We start from the raw sequence: 13,922 nt of genomic DNA, 5'->3' as shown, positions 1-13,922 counted from the left end.
GCTGGGGAAGGAGCGCGAGAGCATAAGGAAGGAATTACCCATTTTGTTTCGCTGTCTCAAAGAGGATTTGGGGAAAATGTGGAGAGTTGGAAAAGATATGATTTGGGATTGGTCCAGCTGGTGCCTCGTGGACGAGGAGGAGGAGGAGGAGAGCTGGGTGGCACAACTGGCGGAACGGGGATGTCTCCGGGCTGGAGGATTGGTTTGGAAAGGTGGTATCAGGGCTATGGGTAGGCAGCGTGTTGGCATCAGGCAGGTCCACCATCTCTGCCACCAGAAGGTCACCACCAGAGCCTGCTCACCTCAGATTAATCCTGCCCCAAACCAATTTTGAGCTTGTTTGCTTTTATTTTCCGCCCTGCGCTCACTGCACCCTGCCCACGTGTGGCTCAAGGTCTCAGCATCTTTCTGCCAGTTCCCTGGTGCACCGCTGCCCTCCAGGGCCTCCACACACATCACTGTCGGGTCTGGGAAATGATTAAAAATAATGGGGAAAAAAACCAAGCAAAGAAACCCAGACGTCCCCACAAGCGCAGGCAACAAAAAGGAGGACACAGAAATAGCAAACAGCCTTTCAAACTTTAGCCTGATTTTCATTTCACTGTAAATGGAAATTCATTGCGTTGGTACTGCTCCAGGGTCCGTGGTGTTTCTCCCCAAAAGGTTTGACGGTGCTTTGATGGGTGAGGTTGGGAAATACGTCTCTGGAGCCGCCAGCTCTGGCTGCTGCAAGGGACCGGGCAGCCCTTAGCTCTGACCTGGCAGCAGAACTGAGGCAATCCTATGGTACCATAAACTAATTTTTTCTTGTTCTGATTCAAGTAAATGCTCGTTACCAAACGTTAGCATCCTACCCGTCAGTTTAACAAATTACAGAGCTCTGGCGGCCGGAGAGACAAACACCAGCAACACTCAGTGCTTGCAAGTTATCAAACTCCAAAGATAAATATGTCTGTGGCATGCTACAAGACTCCAAGCTTCGGGCCGTGAACCCCGCTGAACCACCACATCAAGGAAGCAGACACCAAACCTTTAAGTTAAATCCCTCGGATCCCACTCCCTCCGCACCTCTTCCAGCCCTTGCTCAGCTTCATGCCCGTCTTCTCCTCCCCACTTTCAGAGCCGCTGACCGGCAGCAGCCCCAGTGAAATCCAGAGAGCTGGGAACGGTTGGGATGGTGGAAAAATCAGGCTGTAAATTCAGAGGTATGCAGCCATTCAAGCTGCACCCCAACAGAGAACTGTGATATGAGACATAAACCTCGTGGTGACCGCTGAGAACAGGCTTGACTCAGCAGCACCAGCGCTAGCTTTACTCAATAGACCTTAATCCGAATTTATTTCCCAGGTCATTCCTTTTGCCCCCCCCGTTCCCCAAGCGTTTTTGATGACCCCTGGCATGTCCCTGCCGTCACAGCTGCCCGAGCCACCCTCACCAGCCCCTGCTGCCCTCCTGTCCCCACAGCCAAAGCCAAAACTCACCCAGCAAACGCTACAGAAAGTCGACACGAGAAAATTTCGGAAAGCAGATTATATTGCCATGCTCTGCAAGGAACTTTCAAAAGAGCTGTGAGCTCCCTTTGCTACTGAGTGGAAGACATGTATTACAGTAGAAAGCATTACAGTTCATTTTTTCCCCTGATTTTGTTTCCCCTCTCAACTCCCCCTTTTTGGCAACAACTTTTTTGCAAAAGATACATTTTTCTAGGTTGGCAAATTTCAAATTTTATTCCTACTCAGCCCTGAATGATCTCTTGAGTTCATTTCTTCACTTGCAGACTGCTCATTCTTTTCCCCCCCCTTTTTTCCTTTTTTGCTTTTGGTCGTTTCTACAGCACTTCCTCCACTTTGGAATCATTTGAGAGTGACCAAGAAAATCATTCAAACTGGGAATTTTCCAGTTCTCGAGAAATTTTGAAAAGTTACAGAACAGAAAAGGCAATTAAAGAAAGAAAGGAAAATAAATTTTAAAAATTACATTCAGTTACAAAGGGGAGAAAAAGCAGGAAAAGAGGGGAAATCAAAACGGTTAAGTATTTAAAATTATTTTTCAGCAGTATTAAATCTTTAAAATGGCTCAATTTCAAACCTGAAAGAAGCGGCAAATTTGATTTTTTTCCACAGACACTTATAAACAGTAAAAGGATAAAGTACACTGAGATTAAATAAGAAGGAAAATTATCTTTTTACAAACAGAAAGTGATTGAGAAAAGCAGAAAGTCCTTATGCACTCAAATGCTCTCGGCATTCAAGCCACCGAGACCTTGTGCATCTCGGAAGCAAAGGCTGAGGGGATGGGGTCCAGGTTCGTTTCTAACCACGGCTCCTGGCTTGCAGGCCATTAGGCTGAAGACAAAAACCTGCATTTCACACAGGGGCGTGGAAGCTGCTTCCACACCAGGCAACGTCCCGGTGCCAGGGAGCACTCCCGCGTGGTGGCACGCCATCACCGGGTAGCGTTATTGATGCCTTAGACCTCTTGCCCTGCACGAAGCTCTACCTAGCCCATGCTAACACCCCATCTTCCCCACGGTTTCCCATGATACCGGAGCCGACGGGGCTTTTGCAGGTAAAAGAGGTCCACGGTATGGCAGTGGGATGCTCTGCGCCGGAGCGGTCCCAGACACGTTTGGTTTGCTGGCATGGCCACGGAGGTGCCCGCAGCTCTACAGGTAGGTGGTGGCCTCTCGGCTCTCCCGCTCTTTAGCCTGGGCCACGGCAACGTTGATGCACTGAAGCCACTCCTCGGCGTTCTTCTCGTCTTTGGCCTTGAAAACGTAGGTCTTGCTGTCGGTGAAGATCTCAAAGGCCCGGGGCAGACTGCGGTCCCTGCGCTTCTTTGCCACCACTTTAACGCTCTGCACCTTGCTGAGCTCGATGGGGCAGTCGTCGGGGTCGTCTTTCTGAAACAGAGGGGAGACAGACAAAACCAAGTTCATCTGGTAGAGCTTCCACCATCTTAGCAAACAGTTGACGTCTCTAGAGCTGGGCTTGTAAACATTGCTCGTGCGGGCAAACGCACTGATGGGCACTTCCCAAAAATGCCTTAGGGGAGTTAGAACCCCCTTTCCCACCCCCACGCAGTGCCACACTCCCCTACTGGACACCATTGGCTTTCATGGGCTATTGCGGTCTACGGCACCCAACGGCCAAGGGTCCACACTGATGCCCGTGAGCTCTTCCCCCTCAGCATCTGTACTTTTTAGTTCCAGCTTCAGCTGTTAACGTGGGCTTGGATCTTCCTTTCTCTGGCTTTTAATAACGATGACCTCTGTTAATGGTTCCAGGCACAACTGGTGCCAATGGCAAATGCTTCCTAGGTACAAAACTCAGCCAGTCCTTGGGGACTGAAGAAAGCTGCCTTCTCTTAAGCAGTGGTAAGTTGTTTCCCTTCTCAGACTCTCCACCCGAAAATGGAAGCAGCAACTCCTTTTGCTGGTTTTGAAAACAGAAGAGATAACTTAAGTCTGACCCAGGAATGTGAGGGAAATCATGGCATTTCTCCATTGGGGAATGGAGAATACAGGACAGCTCAGTTGCAGTTTTGTTTGAAAACGTATAAAGTAAGTAAGTCTAGGAAATCTTAGTGTCATTGTAAGAAATATGATGCAGGAAGCATAAAAGGTAGTTGTACAAAATCATGGAAGTTTCCTGCGGGAGAAGAGGTTCGTGAGCTCATTAAAAATGTACAAATTGGGTCTCTAGGTGAGAAGTTTAAGCCCAAGGCCCTGATTCCTCCAGAATATTTTATGTTTCTCCTGTTGAGCTTCTTACACTTTTTACTAAGAGGAGCAAGGCAGATTTTCCAAAAGCTTTCTGCGCCTATCCTACAGGAAAGGTCTGGACTGATCCGAGCGAGAATTAGTGGCTAATTATCTTGCAGGAGCTGAGCATGACTGGGGAGAGGTTGCAGTGTGAGAGCTGCTGTCTCCAGAGCTGCTCTGCCTGCCCCAGCGTCGTCTGCTCTCCCAGCAGGCCAGCTCTGAAACGCAGGACCAGAACTGGGCAGGGAGACTTCTCCTGCAATAATGTCTCAGTCCTCCTGGGAAAGAACCAGGAACATTTTACTCTTCTAAGGAAAAGCTCATCCGAAAAGACCATCCAAAAGAAGTCCCAAGCCCAACGGCTGCGGTTCCCCTCTGGGGTTTGATAGTCCCCTACCATTACCACTGACCTGCCATTTTCCCACATCCATATTGAATACCCAGGATGCGTTTCCCAACTTTTGGAGCTCTTCTGTATTGTATACATATGTATTATTTACAGTCAAGCTCTCCTACGTTCCTGAAGCGCCACGGGCACTTGCCTGGGCAATCCCCTCCTTTCTAACTCAAAACAGCACTGAAGTCCATCCCTCGACTGGAGCAGCTCTCCGGCAAGAGACCCCTCGGCAGCGCCAGCGGCTGGGCGAGCAGACGGACCCCTCCGGGACACGGGAGGTCCGTGGGCTGCGAACGGCAGGGACAGCGCAGAGCCGTCATCCTCCCGGCACGGCTCCCTCCCCTGGTGTTGCTGTTGCTTGTTCTGGGGTGGAACTTTTATTTGTCTGTCTCATTTGTTTTTTATCAGGGATCCTATTCCACACGTGAGAAGTTCTCTTTAAATGGATAATTTCCCACTAAGATGTTCAGTTCCGACCAAACGACTTTCCACGAACAATGAAGTTCATCTCTAACTTCACATGGGAACAAATGTTTCCAGAGCCATCGTTGGTTCCCCATGCACGACCACACGACCACAGCAGTGGCACACCCTCCCCTGCGTCCACAAACACCAATTAAGGCTTTATTGACAGCGTTAAGCTGGCTCTGCACTGACATCTGACCTGGGATAAACATTATGAAAATTTTATCACAGAAAATGCAAAGCAACGGTAGACTCAGGAACAAAAACTTTGCACCCCACGAGCCAGACCCTTACACTTAGAAGCCTACCTAGCAAAAATTATATACTGCCTTCATTACCACACAACATTTGACCTCAACTCGCTAAAGAAAGTTGATTGTACCCTAGGCACATTTCTGTGGAAGGAATTTACCACAATTTTCCAGGAGTTTAGGATGTGGCTCTTTTTTGGACCTCTTATATTTTGGTTTTCTCCTGCCTCCCCTTTACCCACTGGCCATACAGCTGCTTACACAGAGCGAATATTGTCCACACGGTTACTTGACGAAGGGAGGGTTCGTGGTGGGGCTCCAGGAATAAGCGGGCACAGCCAGCTGGCCATCTCACAATACCTCCTCTGTGTTAGGTTTGTATTTTTAAGTGAGCAGCAAAGTCCAAACACCCACGCAGCACCCAGCCCTGCTCCGCAACCAGAGATGATGGGGCAGAGCTGTCGTGCTCAGCCAGCCAAGCTCCGTCCGGCCTCAAAGACTGAAACAAGCACCAGATAGAGCTGGGCAGGAGCCTCTACCACCGCCTTGGCTCGTCACAGCCTGCAGCCCCGCACTTGCGATGCTTTCGGCACCCGTCCCCGGCCAGCGAGGCGCGGGGCTGGTCATCCCGCCAGGTGCCGGAGGTGTGCCGGAGCAGACCTCCTGTGGGATCTGAAAATCACACACTTTTATTGTCCAAACCACTTCTGTGAGGCTTCAGACCTCCAGCCCCGCTTAAAGGGCTTAAAATTTTGCATTTGGTGTCTGCAACGGTCAGCCTAGGGCACGTGTGCGACCTAAACTGGTGGGCTCAGGGTTGCTCCAGGCTGCAACCCAAGCAATGGTTAACTTGACTCTCAAATTTAGGCCAAAAATGTAGAAGTAACAGGATATAACGCGCCAGCTTGAAAGACTGATTACCCAGGCGCAATAACCCTGCTGCTGTCCCGGGGGGGCTGGACGCCAGCCTGCCACGCTGACGAACCAGTCCAGGTATTTGTGTTCAACTTTAAAAAAAAAGCAAAGCAGCCTTGAGTTTGCCAGTTAAAAAGGGAAAGTTCATCCATACGAATTACACTGTTTTACAAAATCTGCTGGTCAACAATCTAATCTGCCAGCTTCACCCGCCTGCGGTGCATTGTACGGTCCCCACGCGAACACAGGGAGCACGGAGAATGCAAATCTAAGCAGGTGATTGCATCCCAGGAGTAATCAAGGTATTCTGTTGTGCCTTACGCCTGGCTTGTTTGGAGAGCTAATTAAAGCCATTCTGTTAAATACATTTCTATAAGCCAATCGACTTGCTAAAAAATGACGATTATTCTGACACTCTTTCAAAACTGAGCATCAGCCAGTACTGAGCTGTAGCTATGGGACATGTATAGATTAAACTGTCTTCAGAATCTCAACCACAACATCAGAAAAAGTCACTAGAAAGTAAGGAAAAGGCCGCTTCCTGAACCACCTGCTTTTAGAAGGATTGTATTGTCCCACAAAAGGCACGTGTTCCTCCCAGGCAGGATACCCTGTTGTATTTCTTATAGGAAGGGGCTCAGAAAGCCATTTGAGAAGCTTTAAGAGCTTTACTAGGTTTCTATAAAAATAGATTATTTACCAGAAATATTAAGGTTTGGCTATAGTTGGAAGATGCTGCTATTCCCGGATTATTTAACAGAGAGCTCTCGTAACAAAAATAAGCAGACTATTTTGCACAATGTTTGATAACGCTCATTGTGAAAAGCTGAAGAAAATGAGTTTCTCGTAACTGAGAAGTAATAGCAAATGAGGACTGGATTCAGTTACCTGCTCTTCCATGTCCCGGGACACACTTGTCTCTGAGTCCTATCGGTATAAATTTCAAACAATTTCACAGAAATTTCAGCAGAATTTCACTGAATTTAGATGAGGGCAGAAGCGAAAGCAAAAAGCCCTCTGTTCCTTTGTGAGAAAAACATTTTAGCATCACCTTGCTCTAAATACACAAGTGTATTTCCTGCACATATAACACCAATTATAATGCTGTCATCTCAAGAACAGTTATTGATGTACAAAACCAGGCAAGCCTTTCAAGAAAGGTGAGCAGTTGCTTGATTTTGGAGACTGCCCTGAGGTGTTCAGAAGGGCCTGACTTTCCAGATGTGCTGAACAACCATCTGCCCAGCAAAAACTGCTCCTCCCATGCAAACTGGGCACCCAGAAATGACAGCTCACTTGCAGCACGTTGGCTGTGGCCGCTACATACCTCGCTGTCCCATGCCATGCGCTTTGCAAGTGGAAAAAATATATTTACCTGAGCAGAATGTATTGAATTTGTGTTTATTCAAGGAAATAAAGAATCACTGGTCAAGACTGGAAACTGTTTTTTAACCCACTGTAATTCCTTCAGGAACAGAAGCTTTCGCAATATCCGAGAGGTGACCGTGGGATGCCTCGAGCAGAGGGGACGATGCTCGGGCACAGGTCACCAGCTAGCAGGGTATAAATTCCTAAGTCGCAGTGCTGAGCCCCGGGCATTTGTTGGCTGAACAAGAGCAGCGCCAGTCTGATGCTGAGCACTCTCAAAAATCTCACGCTCTTGATCCAGAGAGAAAAATATAACTCAAGCTGGTGAGCAACCCCATGGCTGAAGTTAGCCACGCAGCGTACAGAGACCACGGGCAAAGCTGAGCGGTAAAAACCTCTGGGGAACGGTGCTGGGGAGGAGGCAAAGAGAGAAATCAAACTGACGGTCTTCCGACTTACAGATTTTCCTTTCCGAAAAAGCAGCTGGTTGCCAGCCAGAGTGAAGTAGCGAGTTTTCCACCTTTTGATAAACTTCCACCGGACTTGCTTCTCTTTAAGCTTGCCTTCGATCAGAGGTTGGCCATCCTGATTTACAACTGCGGAGGTGAACACACAACGCGGGGGTTATTTCTGTCCTCCCTGTGCCCCAGCTGAAAGCCAGGCTTTTGCTGCGATGCAGAAAAGTTATTTTGCAGTTTAGCTGTGTCAGCTCCAAGACCGCATTCCTCCCAACCTCAAGCATTGAGCTGTCACTTCAGAAAGACATTTCAGCCCTTAGTCATATTTGCTTGGGAGGCCTAGCAGATGGAGCTGACAGCTCGGACTCCTCATCCATCCAAAAGTCCATCACTTTTTCTGTTCCCTTAGCCATCACGTACTTCTCCCCACCATCACGCGCTTCTCCCCGCCATCACGCCTCCCAATTGTTGTATTCTAAATAATAATTTTTAATTTCATGGAATTGAAACTAGTTGTTTATGTTGTCTCTGAGGCTTTAATCCACACTACAGAGCTCAGTACAGTTATGTTCCTGCTGTGGAGTATTACGGATAGGAATATTTTGAGGATAACACTCTCAATTAACTGCAATAGCTTGCTTCATTGCAGCAGCAGCCCTATGGAGAAGGAATTAAGAGCCAGAAGTGGGATGTGTGCGTGAGGCTGAGAGACCAGGTGCCATCCCACTGGAACAACTGCCAACCTCTTGTAGGTAATTCCAGCCCAGAAATAAGACTTTTTGCTGAGACAGGGGTTGGGAAGTCCCAGGGCTTTGTCTCCCAGACATGACCCTTCCCTTCCTCACCCTTCCGAGACACAACTCCTCCTTCCCTTGGGAAAGGGATGCTTTTATTATCAGCCCTCCCTTATCCAGTGTTCGAGAAACAATCTAGCCCTGCATTTTGTAGAGGTCACTCCCTGTTACATCTTTATTATCTTTTCTAGTTCTCACTTCAGGAATATTTCAAGAGTCATTTAACATTAGCAATCCATTTTGTAAAAAAATAATCCTTACAACAAACCCAGAGTTACTTACATCCCGTAAATCTCACAGCACTGACCAGTTGGGAATGTGCTAATTTCTATCATTTTTGCATTTCTAAAATAACACCATTTATTTTGACATCTGGACTGCCAAAAGCCGGAGGAACTCACAGCTCAGCCCCCAGGGACCCAGTGTCTGTCCTGCTCCCTCAGGAACAGTCAGGGTCGTTTCATCATGTTACCCATTGAGGACACGGATGTTTTTACCATCTTATGGCAAAATTTACTTACAAACTATTAGCGTGTCATTGGCCAATAACACTGCCTCGCCTGTGCCCTGGGTGGTAAGAGCTAAACCAGCATTTCTGCCATGTGTGCGCCTAAATGCCGTCCTTACAGAGTCTACTTCAAATACAAGGATGGGTAACTCTGCCCAAGCCAAAGACAAGGAAGGAGGAGAAGGAGAGACGCAAAAGATTCTGTCCCCCCCGCTGATGACCTGCGCTACAGCATGTTGCCCAAGAATAATCTAAAATGTAATTAAGAACACATACTGTAGAGTATAGAGTTCAATAACTGTAATGACTGTAATCAGCATGGAAGCAGAAATACAGACACGCTCAGCTACCTTACCTGCAGTTCAGCCACTTTCCAGTCCGTTCATCTTCTATAGTGGCCTGAAAAGCGACTTCAATTTGCCTTAGAAAAATAACTTATGTTTGCCACTACAGATTTTCCTTCAATCAATTCCCTTAAAAATAAAACCCAAATAAAGTCTCTAGGAAAGGGAAAGAAACCCTTTTTTCCCTCTTATTGCAAAATCATTGCTATATTTAAAATTACTTTCAGAATTCAAAGCACTGCGTGAATATTGGGAAGCCTCGTGCTTTCATTTACAGCGTGTTTATAAGGTTGTGGCCACTTCTACCGCCAGCCCTGTGACCACGGTGCTCACCTATGATCAATATTCACTGGCACTTACCTCGGCTAGAAGCACGCGAGGGTTGGGGAGCTGGAAGAGCATTCCCAAACCTTGCACGCAAAAAGGAATTTTCCAGCAGAAGAAAAGCCCAGCAACCAAGGGGATCACCATGGGCTTTAAACCACAACCGCAGAGCAAGCTCGAGCCACTGCCCTTTGTGTATGGAGCAAACAATTTAAAAATTCTCTAGTACCACGGCTGGGTTTCTTTTTAGTTTCTCTTCTATTTTTACATGGATAGTCAGGACATAATGGATCAGATAGACTGAAGAGCAGTCCAAGGCGTAAGCAGTCTGAGAACGGATGTTTTTTGATGTGCTGTTTGCCTTGGAATCCTTCCCGGCATCTGTCAGACGGTCAGTTATCCTCTGGCTGGCCGTACTTGCATACCTTAGCACGAAAGTTTATCCAGTAACGCTTTTGCTGGAAAGTGTTTGCTTTTGTCTGTGCATGAGCCTTTCAGAGCCCAAAATGCAGTAGGTTGGTGTGATGCTAAGGACACGAGGTGAGTGGGGTGGCCAACGTAGCACCTGGGGTTTTAAAGGCTTTATGGCTTTTTGGACACATACCTCTCTTCACTACCTCCTGTCTGGTAGAGGAAAAACAAACAATGCAAATATAATGCATCAGATTTAGATAAAGAATGTATTTTTTCCCCAGCTTTGTTTATGTTGGCAGAGAGGCAGGCTTTGGGGGTCTTCAGTGTGTACTGTTTCAATTTCCTCAAGAAAGACTATAAATATTTCTGTCTCTGTAGATACGGAGTTTTTGGAAGGAGATGGACTGAATGGAAAGGGGGGGTGGCCAAGTTTCAGCTTCGATGGGGAACTGCAGCTGTGATTTCCATGACAAAACCAGGTCACACTCTGCTTCTCACAGCCCGCTGCATCCCTAGCTTGATGCAGCAGCTCTTTTCCGTATATCTGCACGCCAGCACCAATGCGTTACACCACCCAAACTGGCACAGGACAAAGTAAAACACAATTTAATGATATACAGGGTAATATCCCTGTCATTCCCATAATTTGCCGCTCACATGTGAACTCTCTTGGTGGAGGATGTTTTCTCACCATGAGAATATGCAGTTTGGTGTCAGGAAATTACCATCTCAGTAGCATGTGGGTGATAATAACAGGGCATGGCTCCATATCGTCTCCCAAGATGAAGTGTCAGAACTGCTGTGACAAAGTCTACCCAGTGAGAGACAGAGAGCAAAGAGCTGTGAATCTGAGAAACTCAAACCGGCAGCACTGAGTAGCAAGCTTTCCTGGAGTGTGCATAAAAGAAAGAGGAGAGAACTTGACTTTAATAAAAAAATGACAAAGATAGGACAGGAAAAGATTTTTTACTCCTACATGATAAAAATAAAGAATTCATAATGTGCACAGGGACTTTCAGACCATGATGACAGCTGTAAAAACATCTAGATACAGCAAAAGAAGGACTTGATATGAAAAGACAATTGCTCAGTGGTTGGGTCTTGTGCATCTGCCTGGCTCCTGGTCCCGCAGGAATGGCCACGATACTGATGCCAGCGCAGTAGGAACATGCTTTAACCCATACTAAGAAGGTGTGAAGCACAAAAAGTTCGGAGACCAGAAGATACCGAGATGGTTGGTGGTCAGGAATGCAACATGAGAGAGAAAGTGAATGTGCAGTTTTGGCCGAAAGTGGATTCTTATGGCCAAAATCTTTCAAAACCAGGATTTACTAAAGAAACGCTGATCTCTCTTTAAGCACCCGGTGGCTGGAAGCAATGCTAACAGAGCACTTCTCGTGTACATCCACAAAGAAGCCCACGGGGAATTCTGATGTCAGCTTCCAAAGTCGTCGTAATGAATCTGATGCCAGTATGTCTGAGGGTCTGATTAGAAGAAAAAGATCCATGAAAGATAAGAATGAAGCTATTTTCCAATATTTTTCTAAGTCCTTTTGCTTATTTTCATTGTGGTTAACTTCACAGAATCACAGAATAATTCAGCTGGAAGAGAGCTGAAGAGGTCTCAACCAACCTCCTGCTCAAAGCAAGGTCACCTATGGGGTCAGACTAGGTTGCTCATGGATTTATCCATCCGGGACTTGAAAATCTCAACATCATCTCTAGGCGTGCCGTTCCAATGCTTGATCGTCCTCATGGTGGGAAAGTTTTCCCTCGTCGGCAGTCTGAACCTCTCCTCTTCCAATTTACGCCTGTTATCTCTTGCCCTCCCACCACACACCACCGAAAAGAGCCTGGCTCGGTCTTCTTGATGACCTCCTTGTAGTTACAGACAGACTACCACGGAGTCCCCCTTCAGCCCTGCCTGCACCAGCTCTTGTCCCTCAGCCCCTCCCCACAGGGCAAGAGCTTCAGCCCCCAACCCCCTTGGGGAAGCCTGTCCCAATCCTCATTGGGATTCTACTCGGTCACCACCGTAGCCATTCCGTACCTGCTGTGTGCAGGGTAGGAGCACGTGCACGGAGCAAAGGACATCGTGAGTAAATCCATCCTGCCTCAGAAATGCAGAGATTTACTCTCCTGTCTGAACTCTACCCAAACCCAAATTCAGTACCTGGTGACTCCCACTGCTTTCCACGGCAGAGCAGGGTTATTTGAAAGAAGCATCTGCACTTCTAATACAGTTAGAAGATTATTGTTTTCTTAAAATGCAATCAGCTGCCAATTGGCGCGCGCATATTCCTTATACACATATTAATTATTGGAAAATTATGTCTGGTTTTGATTTCTTCACCTTGCACGAAAAAGGACAACTTAAAAGACTCCAGGAAAGTGATAGAAGAATTATTTAAGACTGATCTTTCGTATGATTATTCATATCACGGGAAACTAATGACTTGTGTTCTCCTTAATTTGCCCAAGCAAATATCAAGATGTGACATGGTAAAGTCTACAAATAGAGTTTTTCTGCATAGCAGGGAAGGGCATAATGTGCTGCAGTGTTTAGAGATAGACTAGATATAAACCCACATTTTAACAGTGTGGTTAAATTACCTGAGCAACAACTTGGGCATGTCACGGGTTCTCCTTCACTTGACTTTTAAAAATCAGGTTTAGGCATCTTTAGAAAAATATGCAAAAGTAATACAGATCAAAGAGAAAACATTTCTTTGATATAAGCATTACTGGACTAGATTCTTTGACCATTGTTTTATACAAAGTCAAACTAGGTGATCACATCATCTCTGGGTTTGAAATCACTCTGTGTTCTGGTATGCTGACATGTATGTATGATGAATCTTTAGCTTGAAAAAATGAGCTAAAGGATTCTAAATGTTGTCTTTACTGCATATTTTTCATCGCTTTTTTCCCTGCAGAACACACAATGAAGCTAAAAATATTACCCAAACTCAAAATGAAAAATTATTTACTGTTCTGTCCATTGCTTCCTAAACCGTCTCAATAGAGACACACTAACCCCCAAATCAATTTAACCCTGAATAGTACCCGTTGAGGTAAGTGTCCATTGGAATTATTTTCTATTAATTGTATCTTGCTTTCTCTGCAGAGCTACAATGCATCAAGCTTTAAGTAGTTTGGGTACTAGATAAAAAGTAAAAAAAACTCCAAACGCTTCCAAGATGAACTCAAGACAGATAAAACCCAAAGCATTCAATCTTGCATTTGATGAAACATAGAATCATCCACAAAAATTCAGTCCAATCATGAATGATCTCAATGATAATAAACCTCTATTAACTTGAAAGAATGGAATGTGTGGGTGGCAAGCAGATGAAGATAAATGCAATTAACCTAAGGGAATATGGATTCACTCTCTCTCATTAATCATCACATTTGGTTTTGTTGAAAACCTGGAAAGGGCACATTACTGAATGCCACTTTTTATAATTTTCAAGCAGGCATTATAGCTGGGATATTTCAGTTCACTAGATAATCACCACTGCTAGCAAAAGATAAATGTATTCAGAAGTTAATATGGTGTAGGCTATTCTGAGTGAATTGCTTTTTTAAAGAGGAATTCATAAAAAAACCCCTCAGTTTTACCCGAATCATTGCCCATGGGCACAATGTCTCTTCTGCAGCCCACAGGGATTACTGCAATTTCTTTGTAAGCTTCCAGAATAGGGAATGTACTGCAATTCCCTCTCCGGCTATCAAGTGGTTTTACTGAATTTTTTTGTGCAAGAGCTTGTGAAGCCAACTGTCAATACAGGAGGTTATGTTGAAATGAGGCTCTTAAAGGCCGGCTTTTCCTAACAAGAGGCACACACTGCATTTACCAAAATTTCAAATGCCTTGTATCTCTGCTTGAATGGTTGTCATTAAAAAAAAAAAAAAAAA

General features: G+C 45.9%; 1 protein-coding gene across 1 annotated transcript in view; it reads right to left on the bottom strand.

Annotated features, from left to right (window-relative positions):
- Nucleotides 1-1,535: 1,535 nt before the first annotated feature.
- VEPH1 (ventricular zone expressed PH domain containing 1) overlaps nucleotides 1,536-13,922 on the bottom strand; it is an 88,947-nt gene continuing 76,560 nt past the window's right edge. The window contains exons 14-15 of the mRNA XM_049803074.1: nucleotides 7,619-7,755; nucleotides 1,536-2,902 (exon numbers count right to left, since the gene is read on the bottom strand). Of these exons, the coding sequence (XP_049659031.1) occupies nucleotides 2,666-2,902; nucleotides 7,619-7,755 (374 nt within the window). The 3' untranslated portion in view covers nucleotides 1,536-2,665. The remainder of the gene's footprint in view (nucleotides 2,903-7,618; nucleotides 7,756-13,922) is intronic.

This window comes from Accipiter gentilis, chromosome 6 (assembly GCF_929443795.1).
Source record: "Accipiter gentilis chromosome 6, bAccGen1.1, whole genome shotgun sequence".
Classification (NCBI taxonomy): Eukaryota; Metazoa; Chordata; class Aves; order Accipitriformes; family Accipitridae; genus Astur; species Astur gentilis.
The sequence above is the reverse complement of the archived record's forward strand: the minus strand, read 5'-3'. Positions and strand labels throughout refer to the sequence as shown.